At 41.8% G+C, this 21,012-nt stretch overlaps 1 protein-coding gene across 10 annotated transcripts in view; it reads left to right on the plus strand.

The window, feature by feature from the left end:
* SYNE2 (spectrin repeat containing nuclear envelope protein 2) overlaps positions 1 to 21,012 on the plus strand; it is a 293,026-nt gene that overhangs the window by 196,265 nt on the left and 75,749 nt on the right. For 6 of the 10 annotated variants that reach the window (XM_036010877.1, XM_036010883.1, XM_036010867.1 and 3 more), the window contains 12 exons: positions 10 to 84; positions 1,308 to 1,418; positions 4,799 to 4,915; positions 8,966 to 9,196; positions 12,622 to 12,804; positions 13,858 to 13,986; positions 15,730 to 15,851; positions 15,970 to 16,111; positions 18,165 to 18,296; positions 19,569 to 19,721; positions 19,844 to 20,053; positions 20,859 to 20,960. In XM_036010877.1, the coding sequence (XP_035866770.1) occupies positions 10 to 84; positions 1,308 to 1,418; positions 4,799 to 4,915; positions 8,966 to 9,196; positions 12,622 to 12,804; positions 13,858 to 13,986; positions 15,730 to 15,851; positions 15,970 to 16,111; positions 18,165 to 18,296; positions 19,569 to 19,721; positions 19,844 to 20,053; positions 20,859 to 20,960 (1,707 nt within the window). Of the gene's footprint in view, positions 1 to 9; positions 85 to 1,307; positions 1,419 to 4,798; positions 4,916 to 8,759; positions 8,787 to 8,965; positions 9,197 to 12,621; positions 12,805 to 13,857; positions 13,987 to 15,723; positions 15,852 to 15,969; positions 16,112 to 18,164; positions 18,297 to 19,568; positions 19,722 to 19,843; positions 20,054 to 20,858; positions 20,961 to 21,012 lie in introns of those variants that run through there. The other 4 variants (XM_036010872.1, XM_036010896.1, XM_036010906.1 and 1 more) reach the window with 4 other exon arrangements.

The raw sequence follows: 21,012 nt of genomic DNA on the forward strand, positions 1-21,012 counted from the left end.
GCCTTCCAGGTGAGCAGACGAGGCTCCATGTTGTTCCTGCCAGCAGTTGCGGAAGAGGCGGAAGAGAGCTCCCTGAAGAGTGAAGTAAGGAAAATGAGTTTCTCAGTAAATTGTGTTAGAATCGAAATCTCCTGAAAGAAGAGTAATGAATGGGAAGATCTTAAAATGAATGGAAGCATAAAGATTTTTAAAACTAATGCCTGTATTTTATAAGAAGGATTGAAGTAGTTCTCTTATGTTATTAACGTTTAAGTGCATCTAGACCTACTTCCCGCGGGCGTGGGATAAATGGAATTCAGACACTCTAGTTGGCACATGGGAGAAGAGGAAGTTCTTTGCTGTATCCTGACTTCTGAGTACTTTCTCTGAAAGTTTTGAGAATTCTCTGAAGTTTTGAGAATATGTTGTTTGGCATGCCTGCTATGCTTTTTAGAACTTTATTTTTTCATATTTAAATTACTTTTTTAGTCCAAAGCAGCATTGCCAAGGGCATGAAGCAATGTGTTAGCAACTAATACTAATCCTTACAATTTCATTACAGCTGGTTAAATGAGACATGTACAGTTGTCTTTCCTGACACCAATTTCCATTTTGTAGTTTTAAAACTGAAGTTATAATGGGTCTTGTGCCAAAAGGAAGAAAATTACAGCAATTCATAGTTTTTGTCTCATGTGTAACCACCAGACTTTTTTTTTTCTGCTCATTTTATAGCTGGTTAAATAGCTCCATTGTCACACAGAATGACCTGTTGTCCTATTGTGTATCACGAGGACATGGTGCTGCTGAGTATAGACAGCTTCATAATCTAGTTATACCCCTGCTCTGCAGAGAGAACTGTGAGACTGGAGGGGGGGCCAGGGGCCAAGAAAAGTGTGCATATCAGTATGATTCTAATTTGAGACCTGTATTTGCCTCTGAGCTGATATGTTTATAACATTCACTATTTGTGTTTGACAACAGCAGCCAAAATACATGTTCAGGAGGCTGTTGTGTTAATATTAGCATTTAAGATTACATTTACCAAAGCAGATTAAATTCCTTAAGCAATTTTAAAGATCCTTTTTGTGTGATGTGAGCTGACTCCCAACTTTTAAGAACAAGGTTTAGGTGTCAGGAAGAACAGCCCCATTTGGAGACATATGATTTAGTTTGCCAGAGAAAGAGATGAAAAACAGGGGCAGAGGTGGGATTAGGGCCACAGTTATACCGCCTGGTAAACTCTGTTTTGTATAGAAGAGAGGAATAGGGTGCTGGTTATGATGGCAGGAAATCACTTCCCTCTGCTGATCACTTGATTACTGTGTTAGAACGGAGATAAGAAAGCAAAGCCATCTTCCGGGTCTTGGTCTTTCCTCTGGAAGCAGGACAGGGACATGGAGGAAGATGGAGCGTCCTCGTCCTCTGGAACCATCATTCAGGTAATACTGGGCACAATGCATCCCTAGGGGTGGGTCGGGATGGTAAGGGTTGGTAAATTAAAGAAAGGGATTTCCTGTTTGAAAGAATGCTGGAGCCTTCTCAGCTGGAAATTTTGAAAGTTTCTTACCATTACCTGTGCACAAATGCAAAGACAGCCAAGTGTTTACTTAGCATTTGCATTTCTGTTCTGCACTCACTGATAACTGGAGAGTATTTTTCGGAGGAAAGCTCAATACATGACAATCCAAACTGAGAAAACAGGTAACTCAAAGGAGCACCTAAAAAGTTCACCCTAGTGTTTCAGAGCAGTTGACACACCTCTCTTTTGGAAGTAGTTGGGGGAGGGGTCTCCCCATAATCCTTTGTTTGAGCAAAGTAGTATATAAATGATATGATAATAAGTAGTGTATAAATGATAAGATAAATGAATGAAATAAGTCTTTTTGCTTCTAATGACCTTGCAAACCCTCTCCCGTCTCTCAGAACAGTGGGTAGATGCCCTCACTTTTATTTTAGAAAATCATAAGCTGATGTGAACACGATGCGTTTTCCCTTGCTCCTGAAACATGTCTTTGTCGTCAAGATCCACACACCTCCCCACTCCTGCCTCCTGCCCAGGGCTAACCCCTCCCCCAGTCCCAGCCAGTCCTTTCCTCTCATTGGCTGCGGGCTCTGCTTGTACCTGCGCCTCCAGTCTCTGCCTTTTGCCAGGTTCCTTCCCTCTCTAGTTCAGAAGGACTCAATTTTCTCCTCCCTAACAAGTTCCTTACCTTGTGGCCCCCCTCCCAGCACAAACTGAGTATCCCAGAGCCCAGACTCTTAGAAACCACTGTGCATTCCCACGATGCCCTTCTCTCTACCTGTGCCTGTAGACTCCCTGCGCATCCACAAAGGCCCATCTCCACTTGCACCTCCAAGACACTTCCTGACTCTCCCTTTGTTTTCCGGTAGCATTCTGAACCTCAGTTGTGACTTACCACAGTTTTATGTATGTGCTTGACAATTTCATGAATGCCAAGAGCTGCACCTTCTACATGTTCATGTCTTGCTCGTGCTCAGTATGAAACTTCAGTGCATTGAATTTCTTGATCTTGCTTCCCGTGTCACTTACTGTGCTTCCTCTCATTTACAGTTAGATGTCTTTACCAGGTGCTCCTTGCCCTTGGGCCCTTTTGTAATCAAGTCTTTACCCCTAGCTATTGGCATTACCCCTAGGCTGGCATTGACTTCTGGAACATCAATTAATGCCCTTTTATTAGTCCTAAATTTTATCAATCTCTCCAGCACTAGACACTTTCAACTACCTCTTTCTTCTTGAAATACAATGTTCCTCTGACTTTCCTAAGTCTGCACTTTCTTGTCCCACCTACCTGCAACCCCTCCCCCATCTCCCCTGGCCCCATCCCTGTGCTGATAGGCATTCCCTTAAAGTTCCATCCTCTTCCTTCTCTGTTTGATAGCAATCTCCTCTCCCCCCACAGGTGTGGCATTCACCTCTGTGCCACTTATTCCCAAACGAAATCTCTAGTTTTGACTTTTCCCTTGAATCTGTTCCGTGTTTCTGCCTTCCTGATAGATTTCTCTTTTTTTGGATGTATTTTCTCCACTTCAAAACTATTTTCACCAGTTTTCCTTCAGACTTGCTCTTCCCCCTATTTTTCCATGTTTATTAATGGCACCACTATTTTCTGAGTCTAAGACAAGCTTCAGAGTCATCTTAGCTACCTCATTTCTCCTGCCTTTCTTATCCAGTCCGTGGTCCTATAATGTTTACTCAGTTTTCACTACCTTCTTCTCCCACTACTTTTGCCATTAATGTATTGCAGGCCATTATTACTTCTGTAGACTTTTTGGAGTAACCTTCTCACTGGGTTACAGCCTCTAGTCATTTTCCCTAATGTATCTTATACAATACTGATGGCTATTCATGAAGCCAGTAACAATTTACAGTCTTTCATGGATTCTAATTATCTGCTGAACAGAATGCAAAGTTCTTAGCCTGGCATTCCAGACTTTTTATGATCCCGACCTACCTTTCCAATTTTATCTTTAGTTAAAAGTTAAACCAACTTAGTTCAATCAAGTTTTACCTTTAGTTCTTGATTTATACCTTTCTAATAGCAGTTACTCTTTCTAATATAAGGAATTGAAAAGTCACATTTCGTTAGGAACCGCTGGATGCTTTATACTCTGTTATTTTTTAATAATCACGAGCATGAGTAAGGTAGATTATACCCCCACTTTAAAGATGAGGTAAATGAGACTCAGTATCCAGGAGGACTTGTCCAAGATCATACATCTTATAAGTAGAGAAATCAAGGTTGGTTGATGACAATATCCATACTTTTCCCACCACACTCTGGCAATTATTTGCATATATGACATTTTCCCATATTTTTAACCTTGATTAACCTAATTAGTAGAAGTGTTGGATCAAAGTATCCAGCCATGGAAAATGTGGCACTCACTATCAAGCTGCCTTCTGGAAAGACTATGTTGGTTTTATTCCTGCCCAGCGTGCACAGAAATGCCGCTTTCCTGTCCCCAGGCCGATACCGTGTGTTTGCAGTGTTAACCAGGCTTGGCCAGTAGTTTAAATTAAATTTATATTCCAGGAGTGTTGAATGTCGCTTTAGGTGCTTGTTGGCTTTTGTGCTCTTCTTTTGTGACTTGCTCATTCATGCCATTTGACTGGTGTCCTCAAGAGGGGTTGATGCTCTCCTTATGGATGTGTAAGAACAACTAATATGTCAAGGATACTAACATGTTGTAAGTTGTCATCCCAATCTGATCTCTTTTAACATAAATTGTGGTGGACATTATTTTTGTTGTTAATACTAACACTTTTTCCCTTTATTGTCATGCCTTAAAAGTCCTTCTGCACCTCCTATATTAGAAAAAGATTCACTCATATTTTTTTCAGGAACTTTTGTGGTATAACTTTCTAATTAAATATCAGAGTTAGAATTCATTGTTCAGCGTGAAATAAGGATCTAGTTAATATTTTTCATGAAATGCCTGGGTAGTTCATCCCAAATTTAACAAATTCATCTTTTCTTCCATTAGTTCAAATGTGTCCTTTTTCATATAATCTCACTTAATTTTAATTCTCATAATAATCCACTTAAATACATAATTCCCTGGATTCCTTATGTGCTCCTCATAAGCTCAAGAGCTATGGAAAATTTAAAATTTTCAAATAGACAAACCTAAAGAAGTTGATTTTTTCCCCTAATGAATAAACTTTTTTCTAAATGCACCTGGCTTCTCTGGACATGTTTGCAAGCAGGTGATTTGTGAAGTGAGCAGGTGCAGGAAGAGTGACTTGTGTGGCAGCAGAACAGGGCCTTTTCTGGACCTCTGATGCTTTTCTTCGCAGGAGGCAGCCCGGAGAGTAAGCACGTGTGACAGTTCCATGGCCCAGACCCTGGCACCAGGCTCACTGAACACTGAGCAAGGCCCAGCGTTTTCCCAGAGCCCCGGTGGAACAGGAGAGGTAAGTCCCTGTGGGTAACTGGCCAACTGCCCAGGTACCTGAGCGCCTGGAGATGACAAGCTTGCTGTGTTCTGCAATACTGTGCATTTCAAGCCAAGAGTTCCTTGTGAACTTTAACATCTCTGTGTGTGTTGTCAGGCTAGAGAAGTGGAAGATTTGCCATCAGATGTGAGCACAACACTCACCATTTGTCTGGGTGAACTAGTCTCTCTGCTAGCAACTACTTTCACCTGTAGATGCTACCTATGGGAGCAATGAAAGTGGAGAACTAACATTGATTAACTGCTCTTTACATGAAAGGCATTTATATTTGCTGTTCAATTCTCAAATTAAATTAAGGTAGAGTTATACCTACCATAAGTTTACAAATGAGGAAATCAAAATTCAGAGAGTAAAAGTTTGGCTGGTAAGTGAAGGAATAAGGAGTCAAACCAAAATATTCCAATTGACCTTCCTAAATCAAGTATTTAGTACTGAGAGATGTGGAACCACGGTAGGTTTGGCCTCACAAAATAAAACACCACCACCCTGTCCCAGCAGCATGTCTGGCATCTGTGTAAAGGCAGTGAGGTATTGCGAGTTAGCCAGGCAGTGTTACATTTTATCAAAGGATATGTGGTGGGAGGCAGGGAGAGACATGCATGTGTATGTTAGAACTGACTGTAAAGCATTAAGTAGTAAATTTAAAGGGTTGGTATTTTGGCATGAAATATGCATAGCTACAGTCGGAAAATGAGTTTATATTTTAACTGGATCCTGTTACTTAGGTTAGTGATGTGTTGATGCAGAAATCAAGCATTTATGACATTCTCTGAGAGGCCAACTTGGATACTAGAGGGTAGGCTAAACTGTGTCAAGAATGTGGACTTGTAGACTCTAGCAGGGGTGTCCAACCTTTTGACATCTGTGGGCCACACTGGAAGAAGAGGTGTCTTGGGCCACACATTGAATACATTGTGACACATAATCACCAAAAAAAACCCTCATAATGTTGCCCTGGCTGGTGTGGCTCAGTGGATTGAGTGCTGGCCTGCAGACAAACCAAAGGGTCATTAGTTCAATCCCCAGTGAGGGCACTTGCCTGGGTTTTGGGCCAGGTCCCCAGTAGGAGGTGCATGGCAGGCAACCACACATCAATATTTCTCTCTTCTTCTTTCTCCTTCCCTTCCCCTCCCCTCTCTCTAAAAATAAATGAATCTTTTTAAAAAATCTCATAATGTTTTAAGTACATTTAAGATCTTGTTTTAGACCATGTTCATAGCCATCCTAGGCCGCAGGCAGTCTGGGGGCTGTAGGTTGGACACCCCTGTTAAGGCAATATGAAATCAGAGATTGAATCCCTGTTCTACTTACTAGTTGGGTTACCATAGGTAGTTTCTATAACCTCTTTAAGCCTTGGTTTCCTCATCTGTGCATTGGGAATAATAATGGGCTTCTGGTGTGAAATACCAAGGTGGTCTGTGCATGATACTGAGCACAATCGCCTGGCTCATAGTCACCCAAGGAAGGATAAGGTGTGATTACTTTACAGTGATGCTATAGAGGTGATGTGATCCTATCACAAGAAATACTTGTGTAATACTTTCTAGCCCCCCAGATTTATAATCATGAAACATTCATTTAAATAACCTCTGCTTTTATTTTTTTTTAATTCTCACCTGAGGATATGTTTTTATTGACTTTTTTATGGGGGGAGGGGGAGAGAGAGACAGACATTGATTGGTCATCTCCCATACGCACCCCGACTGGGGGGTTGAACCCACAAACTAGGTATGTGCCTTGACTGGAAATCAAACCCTTAACCGTTTTTTGTGTGGGACGATGCTCCAAACAACTGAGCCACCCAGCCAGGGCTAAATAATCTCTGCTTTTAGAATGTGTGGCTATCACTTAGCAGAGGTGCTATTGATACTGAGCAGGAGTGCTATTGTGGGAAAAACTGTGGACTCGAGACTTGAAACTTGCAGAGCTGTGTGACCTTGGGCATGTACCTCATGACTGGGCCTAAGCTCCTCAGAAGCAGTGTGGCGAAATAGGAGGTGTGTGAACTGACTAAACGTTAAATGCACTTGGGTTTCTTTGACTATAAATAGGGGTGGGTGAACTGATTACTCACCGGCAGGTTCCCCAGGGCTCATTCAGCTGCTAAGTTCTACGGTTGCAAATACGTATTCCTTTTTTCTTCTGTTTACCTTTGTAATTTTTTCCAGGTTCAAATAACTAGCAACTAAAGCCCGGATTAGCTATCAAGCTTCCTGGTTCCTCATTAATTCAGTGAATTAGTAGGAAAGCAAAGAAACTAAATATTGTCATTTTAAAAATGCGTGTGGCATAAAATGGGTACTCAAATAATATGTTTTAATAAATAAGAACGGTGGATGATTAACTTATTATACAGATGCACTAATTAACATTAACAGACTGTTAGGTGACAAAGAGAGGGTCCCCAAATCTTTGCCACTAAGACAAAACAATCAGCTGAACTCTAGAAACCAATCAGATGACTAGAAATCAGTGACTGGCAGTAAAATCACAGAGGTTTTTTTTAAATGAGGATTAAAAAAGGAAATGTGAAGCAGGCCAAGCCCTGTACAGAGCTGACTCTGTGAACTGCAGAGGGAACCAGGGAACCCTTCTTTCAGAAGTGATTGTTCAGGGCTGGGGAGAAGTAGCTTGAGGCAGGAAAGAGCGGACCTCTGTGACGGGAACAGAGGGCCACAGGGAACAAGGGCCGCCCAGAGCGGCTGTTGTCAAAGCAGCTTCCGTGGCACCCCTCAGTGTGAGAACGTGAAAGGTGTTGTCGTACCCTGCAAGTTTTTGTTACCACTTGCCAATTTTGTTTCCTTCAGTTGTACCAAAAGTTCTCTGTTTAAACCCAGTTCCTCAAACATTGGACAATGTGCATTTGAATCGACTTAGGATATACGTTTGTCAGCAGCTCCCAGGAGAAGTTGGTCACTTGTCTAAAACTATGCCTTATTAGATGCTAACCTGTAGTTAGCAAAGTCTTACATAGAAAACTTTGTATTTCATCCTGAACATAATAAGATATGTATTGATCAATAATTTTGTAAGCAAAATACAAATGCTTATTCCTAAAGGAATTTTTCTAGAAGGGTTAATATACTTTTTCAATATTCTGGAAAAGGGTGTGGGAAACAAATATAAATCAGCTTTTACCTCCAAATTGAAAATATCTATTATATAATTACTAGAATATTTTCATCTGTTACTAGGAGAAATTTTTCTACCAGATCAATAAGCAACCTTGTTGTTTCAGTACAAAAAAGAATACATTGTACTTTTTTATACTCTACTATAAGCATCTGGTCCTTAATGCGATAATATTTAAGTATGTAGAAGGTGAAAATTGGTTTTAGGGATTCTTGCTAAAGAGTAAGGTAAAAGTTTCCAGACTACCTCACTGAAGCTCATTACTTAATTCAATTATTTTTAATAGAAATTTAGATGAGTTATGGCATGTAAGGGCTAAAAAAGCTAAAATACTTTACAATGTAACTAACTCCTTGAAAAGATGTTAACTTAAAAGCATGTGGTGTATTTCCTTGTTTCCCAGCCGGCGTGTAAAGACCTCTTTTTCTGTTTGAATAGAGCACACAGCAATGTAAGCATTGCTTAATCATGTGTTGTGCAACTTTAAAAACTGGCCGGTCCACTAAAGTGTTTCAGACACACACACCCACATGCACACCCTCTCATGACACTACCTGTCTCCTGGGGCCTGCCGTTTAATGAACTAGGAGCCAGTTTGTGTCCTCTGAGCCCGGGAACACTGTACCTGTGTACCTGCAGATCGGCTGCTTGGAAACCTGGGACGTCAGGTCACATGATTGTTGCTATGAGTGTGGAGGTGCAGTTTTCTTTTCTTTCTTACTTCCGCATATATGTATATATATATATTTTTTTTCTTTCTTTTTTTCTTTCTCTTGACTGGGGAAATGCTGCAAGTTAATAGGTGTTTGCAAGTCCAAATCTGAAAATTTGGATTCCTGGCTTTTGATTGTTGGATTATCTTTGGATTTATCTTAGGGTGCTACACCTCCTATCAGGGCTGCCTCAGTGGGCTCTTCTATCAGGCAAGAAGCTTTTCAGACCACAGCAGTGAAGCCTAGACCAGAGCCTGCCGAAGTCCTGCATCGGTGCAAGACCCAGGTGGCTGAGCTGGAGCTGTGGCTGCACCAAGCCAACGTGGCATTTGAGCCGGAAACATTAAACGCAGCCATGCAGCAGGTGGTGGAACAGCAGCTGGCAGGGTGCCAGGTAAGGCTGATGGGTCAGAGTTCAGGGCTTTGCCTCTTCACCAGTCACCAGATCTCTTTGCCAGTTTCTCTCATAGCAACAGTGTGTTTTCTTTCTGTTACTCTGGCCACTGCATGGCTCTCGGCCTCTGGCCTCGACTTTCTGTTCTCAGGGTAATTATTTGAAATGATTCATGTAAAGAGTATTTGGGGACACAGTAGTAATGGATTAGAGCTCAGAATCTGGAGTCTACATCCAGGTCTATCACATTAACTGAATTTGAGAAAGTGAACTTGTCACCTCATTTTCTGCATAAGGAGGTTATCTCTTAGGACTTTGCCAGGATTCAGTGAGATGAGGTACGTAAACCAGCGTCTGCTGTATAGAGGGCATAAGTAGCGCTTAATAAATGCTGTTATTTTGATTCAGAATAGTAAGTTCTTTGAAAGCTTATTCATCAGAAATGAAACTGAATATCCTGGTTTGCAAGACTGCAGACACCGCACAAAAGGCCTTCGCTCCATTGTGCTGTGACTACTCCTGCTGTTCCTTGTGAGGGGCGGGAATAGAAACTGCCTCACCTGCAGCCGCTTTGAGTAACATCGGCAGGCTCGGCCTAAAGGTGGGGAATCCCTGTGTCTGTATCCCTCCAGGGACGGGCTAGAGTGAGGATTTCACAGCCACATAATTGCGTGTCATAACAGCTGAAGCCCTTCCCCCCAATGGTGCTTAGACCAGCCCTGGACTGACATCTCTGCCTGATTGGCTCATTTGTCTGCTGAAGTGGTCCCCAGGGGTGAGGACAACTTCTCAGAGTGCCCCGTCTCACTGGCCCAGTCACAGGGTGCTTTTCTATAGCCTGTGCTGGGGTGGCAGGTAGTCCACCCCAGGTCCAAGACGGACACGGCTCTCCTTTTCGCGTTCAGATTCAGTGCCTGCCTAGTGGGGGACCCAAGCAGGCAAGCTGACCTCCTTCCTTGGACAGCCAAGCACCTCTGACCCTAAAAGTCAGCTCTGAGGGGTGGGCTCACTCAAATACTGTCAGAGCTGCATGGCCTGACAGATGAGGCATGGGAGTCTGGAGAAGACAGTTGTACAACACACAACAGCACTATGCTAAACTGAACCTATGGCGTTTCAAAAGTGGAGTAGGAGCCACTTGACTCCATCCAGGATCAATCTGCCAACTGATTGTCCTGCTGACTAGGTAGACCCTCATACCAATTCCTCGATCATCACCAAATTCCCTGCTTGGACTGCTTGTGAGTTCAATGACTTGGGGGGCTGCTCAGGGAAAAGACACCACCCAAAAGGTGGCAGTAGCACACAAGGAGCTTCATTTGGGCAGAAGTTTGGTGGACTGGGAAGGAGACTTTAGAGGCAAGGGATGGGGGTGGGGCCACCACTTGGAAGGGGAAGAGGACAAGGAATCTCCCGGTGGCTCCAGAATCCAGAGGAGCCTTGTGCATCTAAGTAATGTCCCAGAGCTCCGACAGACAGCGGAGGCCAGGGTCTTTCAGAGCCCTTGAGTTCATCTTAACCATGCTGGCAGACATGGGTACAGTCTTGAGTTTGGCACCAGTGGGATTTGAGCTAATGGCCTTGGCCTGCTGTGAACAATGAAGCATTATAGAGACCAATATATAGGGCCATCTTTGGCTCATTTACATAAGACAGTGGCACATATAATTTAATATTAAACAAAAGTCTTTCAGTGGTCTGTAAAAGCGTCAGGTTCTCAGTGGGAAAATGTACAAAGGGCAGGTTCTGACAGATTAGTCAAAAATTATTTTTGGTAATTTGAGAAAAAATGTTCAGCCTTGATTATTTAAAACATATAAATCACTACAGCTGTTGTCTTGTTCTGACATTACATTGGCAAAAATTATATCATACTGGAAAACTGGAGAAAAAGCCCTACTAATGTCCTGTAGTTCTGCCTAGTCATTCAGTGTTTTGGGAGATCAGCTGTCAGCTGTAAAATGTTCATCTCCTTTGACCTAATTCTTTGGCCATTACTTTATTTGCCTTCTGAAAATAACCCAACAAGGAAGAAAATGTTCATGGCAGTATCAATCACAATGGTGAAGAACTGGAAACAGCTTAAAGGCATAACAATATTCCTATTGTTAAGTGCATCATGGAATGTCAACTTGTAACTATTAACATTGGAAAGATGAAGCATATGCATGTAAGCACGTGAAAAAGTGCATATAACGTAGCGAAGGGGAAAAAATGAGCACAAAATTATAGTCCACTTTGCTTACAGCCATTCTAAAATCCATGAGTATGTATTATTTAAGCTTAAAAGAATCTATACAGGATACAAATAGTTTGTGTGGATGGAGGAGTTAATAAGGTGTACTATTTGAAAATTTGTTGTAAGGCTAGAGTTTTTCCTTAAGTTTCTCTCAAAGAACTGAGCGTTCTTTGAAGAAGAACTGAGAACATTCTTAGTGACGCACCGAGTTTTGAGCACAGATGACCCCAGTGCTGGAGTGTGAGTCTGAACGTGCCTGTGTGCTTGCGTGCCCAGCCAGCCGGCACCCCAGGCAGGGCAGACCTGGTCTGTTGAGGACGAGGAATACAGTGACAGTGACTTATTGGGAAGCTTCCTCCAGCTGGTTTATTTTTAGACCCATATGTAAGTGGCCAGATTTATCAATGACTTAGTGTTTTAGGTTTCAAATTATTTCTTCTGTTTTTGGAAGAAGAACAGAATTTTTGGAAGCTTATTTGGCTTGAGAAGGAAAAGAAGAAAGAGCAAGGAAAGAATTTTCCAAGAGCAGTGGGGCCACCCACCACCCCAGTACAGGCTGTAGAAAGTCTCCCTGTGACAGGGCCAGTGAGACGGGGTACTCTGAGTGGAATTCTTCCTTTAAATTACTCCTCAATACTTGCAACAGAAGAAGGTTAGGATGGTGGAAGAAAATAGTAGTTGGCACAGAATATATATCAACCATTGGCCAAAGTACATAGATTTAACTCGAACTTGTCAAAGTGAGCCTAGGAGGCAAGTTTTGTTATTATCCCCATTTTGCAGATGACTAGAGGTACACTCTAGTCATGCAAAGTGGGGTGCCTGAGTTTACCCACCTACCTACCAAGTAGCCGGGCTGGGATCCAAACCCAGGTAGTCTAGTTCTAGTGTCTGTATTCTTAACCACTGTGCTATGCTGGATAAATTCAGCTACAGTTTCTAAAGTGACTATAGAATCACTTATCTTTGAGAATGACAGATGCAATTTGGGGTTGGTTTGGTTGCACCTCTGTTGATAAGCATAGGAATTATGTGAAAGGTCTTTTTGCCCCCCAAGGTCCCTTCCAACCCCTGTTTCTAGGACTTCTTATAGCATTTAGGTAGAGAAAGTGACTCTAACTTGCATTGGGATATAATACTCTTTCAAGACCAAACCCATGAATAATTAAATGATTTTATTTCCTAGGGTATGCTAACAGAGATTGAGCACAAGGTTGCCTCTCTGTTAGAGAACTGCAAAGATCAGGGTTTGGGAGATAGTGGAGCCATTCAGCAGGAGGCTGAAGCACTTGCCTTGAAACTAAAAACTGTGAAGTGCAATTTGGAAAAGGTCCAGCTGATGCTTCAGGAGAAATACAATGAGGACCAGGTAAACTATGGCTATGTGGAGACACGTACATGTGTATATGTTTAAGGCAGACCCATTGGGAAGGAACGCGGGAGGAGGTGATGAGACAGCTACAGATGAATTGCACTACATAAGAAAGCCCTGTGCCTCTTCCAACTGTGAGGGGTAGCTGCCCTACCGTTTGTTATTGGTTTCTTTTTGCTGCGTAATTTTCTTGTTTAGGTTGTTATTACTGATGGCATTGGTTTCATTTGGGTTGGGTTGATTGGGTTGGGTTGATCTTGCTGGCAATGAGGTCTGGTGTAAGCCTTCTTTATCAAAGAAGGATGCATTTTAAAGGGGTTTTGTGAATCCAGCGGACTGGAAAATGAAGCCTTTGTAGATAAGATTAAAATTTGACATCAGAAACACAAAACCTGTTTCCAGGGTACTTTTGTTATTCATTTGCAAATATTTACATGCACTAATCATAGTACTGTGTAGTTAAAGTGTTCTTGTGACTCAAAAGCATTCTGTGTTTAAAAATGCAAATGTATATCTTATGAGTAGGCTCTTACTATACATAGGAAATGCATATGTATATGTTTGTATATATCTCCATACTTATGAGATGGTTGTTCTTACTTGGGGGGGCTTATATTCACAGAAATAAGATTAGCTGAGATACACAAGCCATATGGTTCCCCTTTCCTATTAATATATTCCTTTTTTAAGCAAATTCTACCTATATTGTAGACATAAGGGATATTTTAATTTATAAGCATAATACTATTTCTCTTTGATTTTTTTTTTACTCTGTTCTTATGGGAAAAAAAAAAGACATCCTGGCTTTTAGTGATTGATTGGATAAGTAAGTTGAGGAAATGATAAGGAGACCTCTTCATCAAATATAGTGGTTTTTGAAGTTGTTATGAAATCAATACACTAAATTGTAGTATATAATTAGAGTAAATAACAAAATGTAGTTGTTTACTTTATATAAAATATTTCCATTATGTAGTCTCATTATTAGAATTGAAATAAAGTGGGTCATCTTTTGAAATAAGTAGCCTATCATCATAACATTTTTTGCAGCAGTCTGCCATTCTGAAGCAACCTGCGGAGCATCAGAAAGTTCTCCAACCAGATAACCTTTCTGAATTTGAATCTGTTACAATGGAAAGGCCGCCATTCAGCAGACAGAAAGATTCACAGCAGCAGCAGGTAATGTGAGCCCCTAACAGTCGTAAGGATAAAAAATAATCCATGGAATTTCCCTTGAACTGAATCCTGGAATGGAGTATTTTTTTTCTGCCACTGAACGGGCAGTGTGGTGTGTGGCGTTGCTGTGCGTGCAGCAGCTCTGCATCTGAGTGCTCACCGCAGCATCTGTCTTGCTCTGGTGGCCACAGCTGGGGACACTCTAACCTTGCTACTTTATTAACTTGCATCCTGTATCAAACTAAATGTGTTATCTTCAGGTGAGCTTACCTGTCACTGCAATAACTCTTTCCCTACTTCAAAATGTGTTAGTATACTTTTGGTGATTTGCCACGTGTGATACACACATACACTAAGGTCTGTCCAGAAAAAAATCCAGCCATTGTTAATATAAGAACAGTTTGTGCGACATGGATGTAACCTGGCAGCCAAGGAGAGTGGACTGGAATGCACATGCACAAACAATAACAACTTCACTGTATTATTCAGCGGGGGCAGTAGATGCCATTAATGTGCATGCGTACTGTGTGGCTGTTGCATTCAAACTGAGTGAGCAAGTAGAGCAGTGAATCTACATCAGATTTTTGTCTGTGTTAAGCCTGAACATTCTTCCATGGAAACTATTTTAATGGCTTTCAGCGATGATGCAATGAATGCAGTGCAAATAAAAGTGTGGCACAAATACTTCAAAGATGGTCAAAAATCTGTTGAAAATGACCCACATTCTGGAAGGCCTGCAATAAGCACAGCACCTGAGAGTGTTGAATGTGTATGGGCTGCAATCAACAAACATCAGCAACTGACAGTGAGAAAACTAGAAGCTGATTTGGGAATTTCGAAAACTACAGTGTCTGAGGTTCTGATATAGGATCATGGCATGAAAAATGTCATGGCAAGGCTCTGCCTGGCAAAGCTCAGTGAATTGAGCGCGAACCAAAGCATCACAGGTTTGATTCCCAGTCAGGGCACATGCTTGAGTTGCAGGCCACGGCCCCCAGCAACCACACATTGATGTTTCTCTCTCCCTTCCCTCTCTAAAAATAAATAAAATCTTAAAAAAAAAAGAAGAAAGAAAAATGTCATGGCAGAGTTCTTTGCATGGCTTTTCCTACAAGAATGGAAAGAACATCATGTTGCAGTTGCTAATGACTTGATTCAAACCACTACCAATGAACCAGATTTCCTCAACAAGTTCATAACTTTAAAGGGGACTGAGGTGTCATTGTCCTGTGTATAATGTTACCTGTATCTTCTATCTTCTTCGATAAATGTCTCTATTTTTCATATTACATGGCTGGATACCTTCTGGACAGACCTTGTATGTAAACAACACTTGTGTGAAATATGTTAAATAGGTTTTTGAAAAATATGAATTAGAACAAGCAAGCAAAAAAGAGAAATAGTAGCCCTGGCTGGCGTAGCTCAGTGGATTGAGCACGGGCTGGGAACCAAAGTGTCCCAGGTTCGATTCCCAGCCAGGGTACATTCCTGGGTTGCAGGCCACAACCCCCAGCAACCGCACATTGATGTTTCTCTCTCTCTCTCTCCCCGCCCCCCTTCCCTCTCTAAAAATAAATAAATAAATAAAATCTTAAAATATATATATATATATATTAAAAAAAAAAGAGAAATAGTAAATATGATTTAGGAAGTGGTTCAAAATCAGATTATCTCAACAGAAGAAACCCTTGGGTGGTCAGTGAAAACCTTGATTGATTAGACCATTTCAATCTTATTCAATCATAGGTACTGGAGTTGAAACCAGTGGAACAGAAAGATTTAATCAAATTCATAGAATTTAATGCTAAGAAAATGTGGCCTGAGGATTGCCAACATGATAAAGATGCAACTCAGAAATCATCTGTGAGGTAAAAAGTAGTTTTTTGGTTGGGAGAATTAAGGATGTTTCTTACAAAACATTGTTTGAATGTAATAAAATTTTTGTATGTTGATTATTCTTTGTACCTTTTGTTTTTTTCTTGAAAGCAGTGAGACATCCAGCCCTGAAAATGATGCTCCAGACTCGGGCTTGTCAAGCCCGGGCCGAAATGGGGATAAGTGGCAATATTTACATCACGAACTCACGTCAAAAGCAAGGCTACCACTCCCTCAGCTTGTGGAGCCTCAGGTCAGTGAGTTACCTCTGAAAGTCCAACAGGCATTCCTTAAATACACATGCATGTTCCGCATTATGAAGCAATTTATTTTCAGAAAGCAAAGATGCCAAGTGGGTTTTCCACTTGGCTGACCTTTCCCCACCCTCCTGGAGACAGGCCTTCCTTACGTGCCCCTCCCCTTGGTGCTTCTCCAGCACCCTGGGGTTCCCCGAGCACAGCTTCTACTAGACCGGCGCCTGTTTATTGTCTGTATTGCCCATGATGTGGTATGAGAAGAAAGATTGTGACCCCCTGGTTCATATGTGAATGCCTGGCACAGCACTTAAGAACATTATACAGTCTCAGTTACTGTATATTTAATGAATAAAGTGTGGACGAAAAAGAGGTCACATACTAAACCTGACAAGCTCAGAGGAGGCCACCATGACAGGCCCTGCAAACTCAGAGACCGAAAGTAACTAGATAAGATGGTCTGAACATAAAAATTCCTAAGTAAAAGTGGATCATGGCAGGGGGTAGGGTCCTAGGCCTGTAGCTTCCTTGACAAAGGTCAATCTTTACCTTAAGTGAGCTTTTCTATCATTTTTTTGCATCTAAGATAACATACCTTTGGAATGTCAGTCTCCTTTTCCAGACCCCTCAGGCGATACCCACATACCAGAGCACCAGACCACAGAGCCCCTCGTTGTTACCTTGTTCCCCACATACCATTTCTATGTGCTGTGAACGTTAATTGTTAACTATCCTGTATCCTTCAGTGTAAAAAGAAGTATGTGACCCTCTGTTTTACTGTTTTTTCAATCTAAAGGTTCCCCACTTTGCTTTCTCCCTCCTCCCTAATCTACCAGCGATGAATTTCATTAACCATAGCCCCCTTATAGCTCTTCCTTTGGCTCTAATGTATAAGGTAAGCTGTAAAGCTGCCATTCTCCAGAATATTTTCTCAGTCTGGTGAGACTTTGCTTTCTGGCAATTGTCCATTTGGCTCAAATAATCTCACAGAAATTCTCTATAGGTTTGGATGTTTCTTACATCTACAAAATGAGTGCATAATATATGTACAAAACACTTTGAAAAATGATACAGTGCTATATGAGTGTTATTCATCAAGAGACTATTTGGAATCTGCAGCATGCTAGCTGCTGTGCCCATGGTACCTGTCAGTTGCTATTCCCACCAGCCCACCTTAGTGTTGCTGTTACTGGCCTTACTCATCCCGTGCCAACTACCGCTGGATTTCTCTTTAACTGGGAGCTTGTGAGCAGGGTAGCGTTGTTGCTCGCAGCAGTGAAGGTTCCGCCTTCAACACTGCATTCAAACTCCCCAGGCAAAGGTTAACAAACATTCCCCAGTTCCCCAGTCTCGTAGGAACTGTTCGGCTCTCTTCTATTCTGCAGAGGACCTTATTTGACCAGTTACACTTGAATCAAACTCCTTCGTAGGGGTTTAGTCTGACTTCTCCCATTGTCCTCTCTCCATTGTGTTTATCGTCTCTTTCCAAGAGTAGATACATTCGTAGTTCTTTCACCAAACACAGCCACCTGTCACCCCACCCTGTGACTTTTTATGTCAGTTTCCAAGAAAGAAAGAACTCGGAATCATTCTCTCTTCTGAAGTCATGGCTCATTTTCAAAACTTATTTGGCTTTCCAGTAACAAAGTCAAGATGCAGATCTGTTCCTAGAGTGACTGTATTTTATCTTAAGCGTTGTCTAGTTTGTCAAGCGTTGTCAAGCGTTGTCAGAAACTTACTAGTAAGTGGGAGAGAAACAGCTAATCTGGTGATGTGGATAGCATTGCTACTAAATTGGAAGATTAGTGATTTTACTCTGTTTTTCAAATTATGTTTTTCCCCTTGTTTTGCCATCTGAATGGATCTTCAAATGTTTTAAGTAAAGGCTGTCATGACTTTTCCAAAATATTTAAAATTTAATTACTTTTTATTATAAACCAAGAGGTTAACTTGGAAGACAGCATGCTAATGCCTTAGGCTCTTTTGCTGTTTTGCATTAATACCACCAAAATATCAAATAACCTCTAATAGCATTTTCTCTTTTAAAAATAGGTTGCCACAGATATGAGTAATCTACTTCGTGTAAGTGTGCATAACTTTAGATACCCAACATCTGAAGAACTGAAAACTTACACCAGCCAACTTGAAGACCTGCGTCAGGAAGCAAATAACCTTCACACACAGGTAGCAGCTGTGCATTATGCATTTTCCTCACTGCAACAACAAAAAGGGGGAAGTCATATTGTAAATTGGAACACATGATGGAATGGGTTTTAGAATTGCAAATACAATTTCTCTCTTGCCAACTGGGATAAATTTAGTAGTGGTTGTCTAGAGTACCAAGTGCAAAGGCCTCTGAACCTGAGTCCAGGTTAACAGGGATGAGGGCCACGACTGATTGGCCCTGTCCGCAGTGGTGCTCTGGGATTGGAAGGGTGAGAAGGGCGAGGAGGAGGATCCGCCAGGTTTCCGACCTTGAGGAGGCTTAACGCTGAGACGTGTGCCGGGTAATGTTAGGTATCCATCAGAGCAGCCTATAGGAATCAGAGCCCAAACTCGGGTAATTACTAGCTTTAGAATGTTCTAAAATCACTTGTAATGGGTCAAAAATTCAAGATGATTGTGGACAAAGAAAAAGAGATGGTTCCAACAGCATGTGCTAAAATGGACTTGTGGCTCTTCAAATTCTCTAGGACATAGTGGCACTCCCTTAGGGACCCCCATGGAGTTCTGCATCCAGGGGTGGCTTTAATTGTTACAATCAGCCCATAAATGACACTCCTAACTCCCCCTTGCTTCACAGCCTGTCCCTGTCTTTTTAAAATTGGAGATGTAATTGACATATAACATTGCATTAGTTTCAGGAGTTTGACACAATGATTCAATATCTGTATATATGGGGAAGTGCTGACTACAATAAGACTAATTAACATCCGTTGCCGAACATAGTTATATATTGTTTTCCTTGTGATAAGAACTTTCTAGATCTACTTTCTTACCAACTTTCAAATATGTAATACAGTATTATATATTATAGTCACCATGCTGTACCATTCTTATCTTTAAGATATTTTACCTCTCTTGAATCAACCCCTTCAACCTCCTTGCCTTCTTTCCCTTCTCCAGGCATACTTGATTTCTTTAACCCACTTCCTGCCACACTGAAATGTGGGAGGTGGGAGCAGGGGGCAGAGGAGTAGTATGATTTTGCTGGGACCACACTTCCACCTATGGCCCCACTAACCAACTCCTTCATGTTGTGATTTACCTTTGAGTACACCATTTAGTCGTCAACTCCCTACCTGACACTGAGTTGCTTAAACTCAATGTGTTTGAAAACGACTGATTATAAAAAAAGGTATAACATCATAAACTGTAACAGAAACCAGGGAAAATGTGGGCAGAGGAAGGCAAGGCACCCTAACGATTTTTATTTTTTCTTTTCTCTTGACTCAGGAAAACACAACAGAAGAAGCATGCATACATTTGGATAAAAAGTTATTTGAACTATTCCTGACCCTCAGTCGGTGCCTTGGCAGTGTAGAGGAGGTGCTGCAGACCCCGGGGCTCTCCAGAGGGGATGTGTGTGCCCAGCACGTGTACTACGAGGTAGGGACTAACAGCAAGGCCGTGTGCTGGCCATTCCCGCAGTCAGCCCCCTGTTTAAGCCAGAGCTGCAGCCTCTGAAGCTCAGAGCTCCTTCACTATCTTCCTGTCTCCCCACTTTGCAGACACTGGCTCTTGAGCTGAAAAAACTTTACTTAGCTATGAGTGACAAGAAGAATGATCTTTTGAAAGCCATGACTAGGCCTGGTGGGACCACCAGCTTGTTCCCTGAGTGTTTTGATAGCCTCCAAATTTACCTGGAGCACACGCAGGCTGCTGCCGCATCCAGAAGCAAGTCCCTGAAAGCTGGCCTTGACTATAACCGCAGTTACCAGGTACGGGTCTTGGTGCTCCGCCTAGGTTGGCAATGTTTCAGGTTCCTACGTGGACCCCTAATTTCTGTAGGTTTCTATTCCTGGTGGCATTTGTGAATAGGAATTGGTAAGGAAAGCAATGAGGCTTTCTTTCTGTGAAGGTCTTTTGGTTCTACTGCTTATGGTTGGAGACCATTCCAAAGCTGGGACCTTTCTAAAATCTTGGGCATGCACGTGTTATGTTGAGCTAAAGGAGTGTTTCTTTTCTGTATTTCATTCAGCCACTCAGTGAATGTCTTATGGGAGGATTCCTAGATAAGAGGGAACCATGAAAGGTTTTGAGCAAAGAAATGCCAGTTGGTGTACATTTCAGGGAGGCTCACCTTGTAATCGTCTAAGGTGGCCTGGAGGAGAGACTTGAGGCAGCTAGACTAGTTAGGAAGCTACTAAAATTGTCCAATGAAAAAAAATGAAACACAACAGGACTTATGAAGGAGTCTTGCCCATAAGATCAAACCTGAGTCTGATACATAGTGAAATGTATTCTGATGATCCCCTTTGATATCTGAGATTCGCTCCACCATTTATCGGAGGGAAGGGAGGTCACGTGCAGCCGAGAAAGCTCCAGAGAGCACAGCCGTGAGGCGAGCAGGCACAAGTCAGCCATTGTTGGAGCTGGACCATGGCAGTGCAGGGGTTTCTCTGTTTTGGTGCATGTTTGAAGTTTCTGGTGGCACAAAAATTAGATAACTAAATTTTTTCTTAAAAAAGGTATTGAAACCCTAAATGAAATTCTCACTGTTTCTGGCACTATCTTTTTATACAGAATGAAATAAAGCGGTTATATGATCAACTTATTAAGAATAAAACGTCTTTACAACAGTCTTTGAATGAAATTAGTGGCCAGAGTATTGATGAACAACTTCAGGTAATCACATCAAAATCATTCAAACTGACCTAACCTTGGAATCTCGTGTTTA

The sequence above is a fragment of the Phyllostomus discolor genome, chromosome 1, assembly GCF_004126475.2.
Source record: "Phyllostomus discolor isolate MPI-MPIP mPhyDis1 chromosome 1, mPhyDis1.pri.v3, whole genome shotgun sequence".
NCBI lineage: Eukaryota > Metazoa > Chordata > Mammalia > Chiroptera > Phyllostomidae > Phyllostomus > Phyllostomus discolor.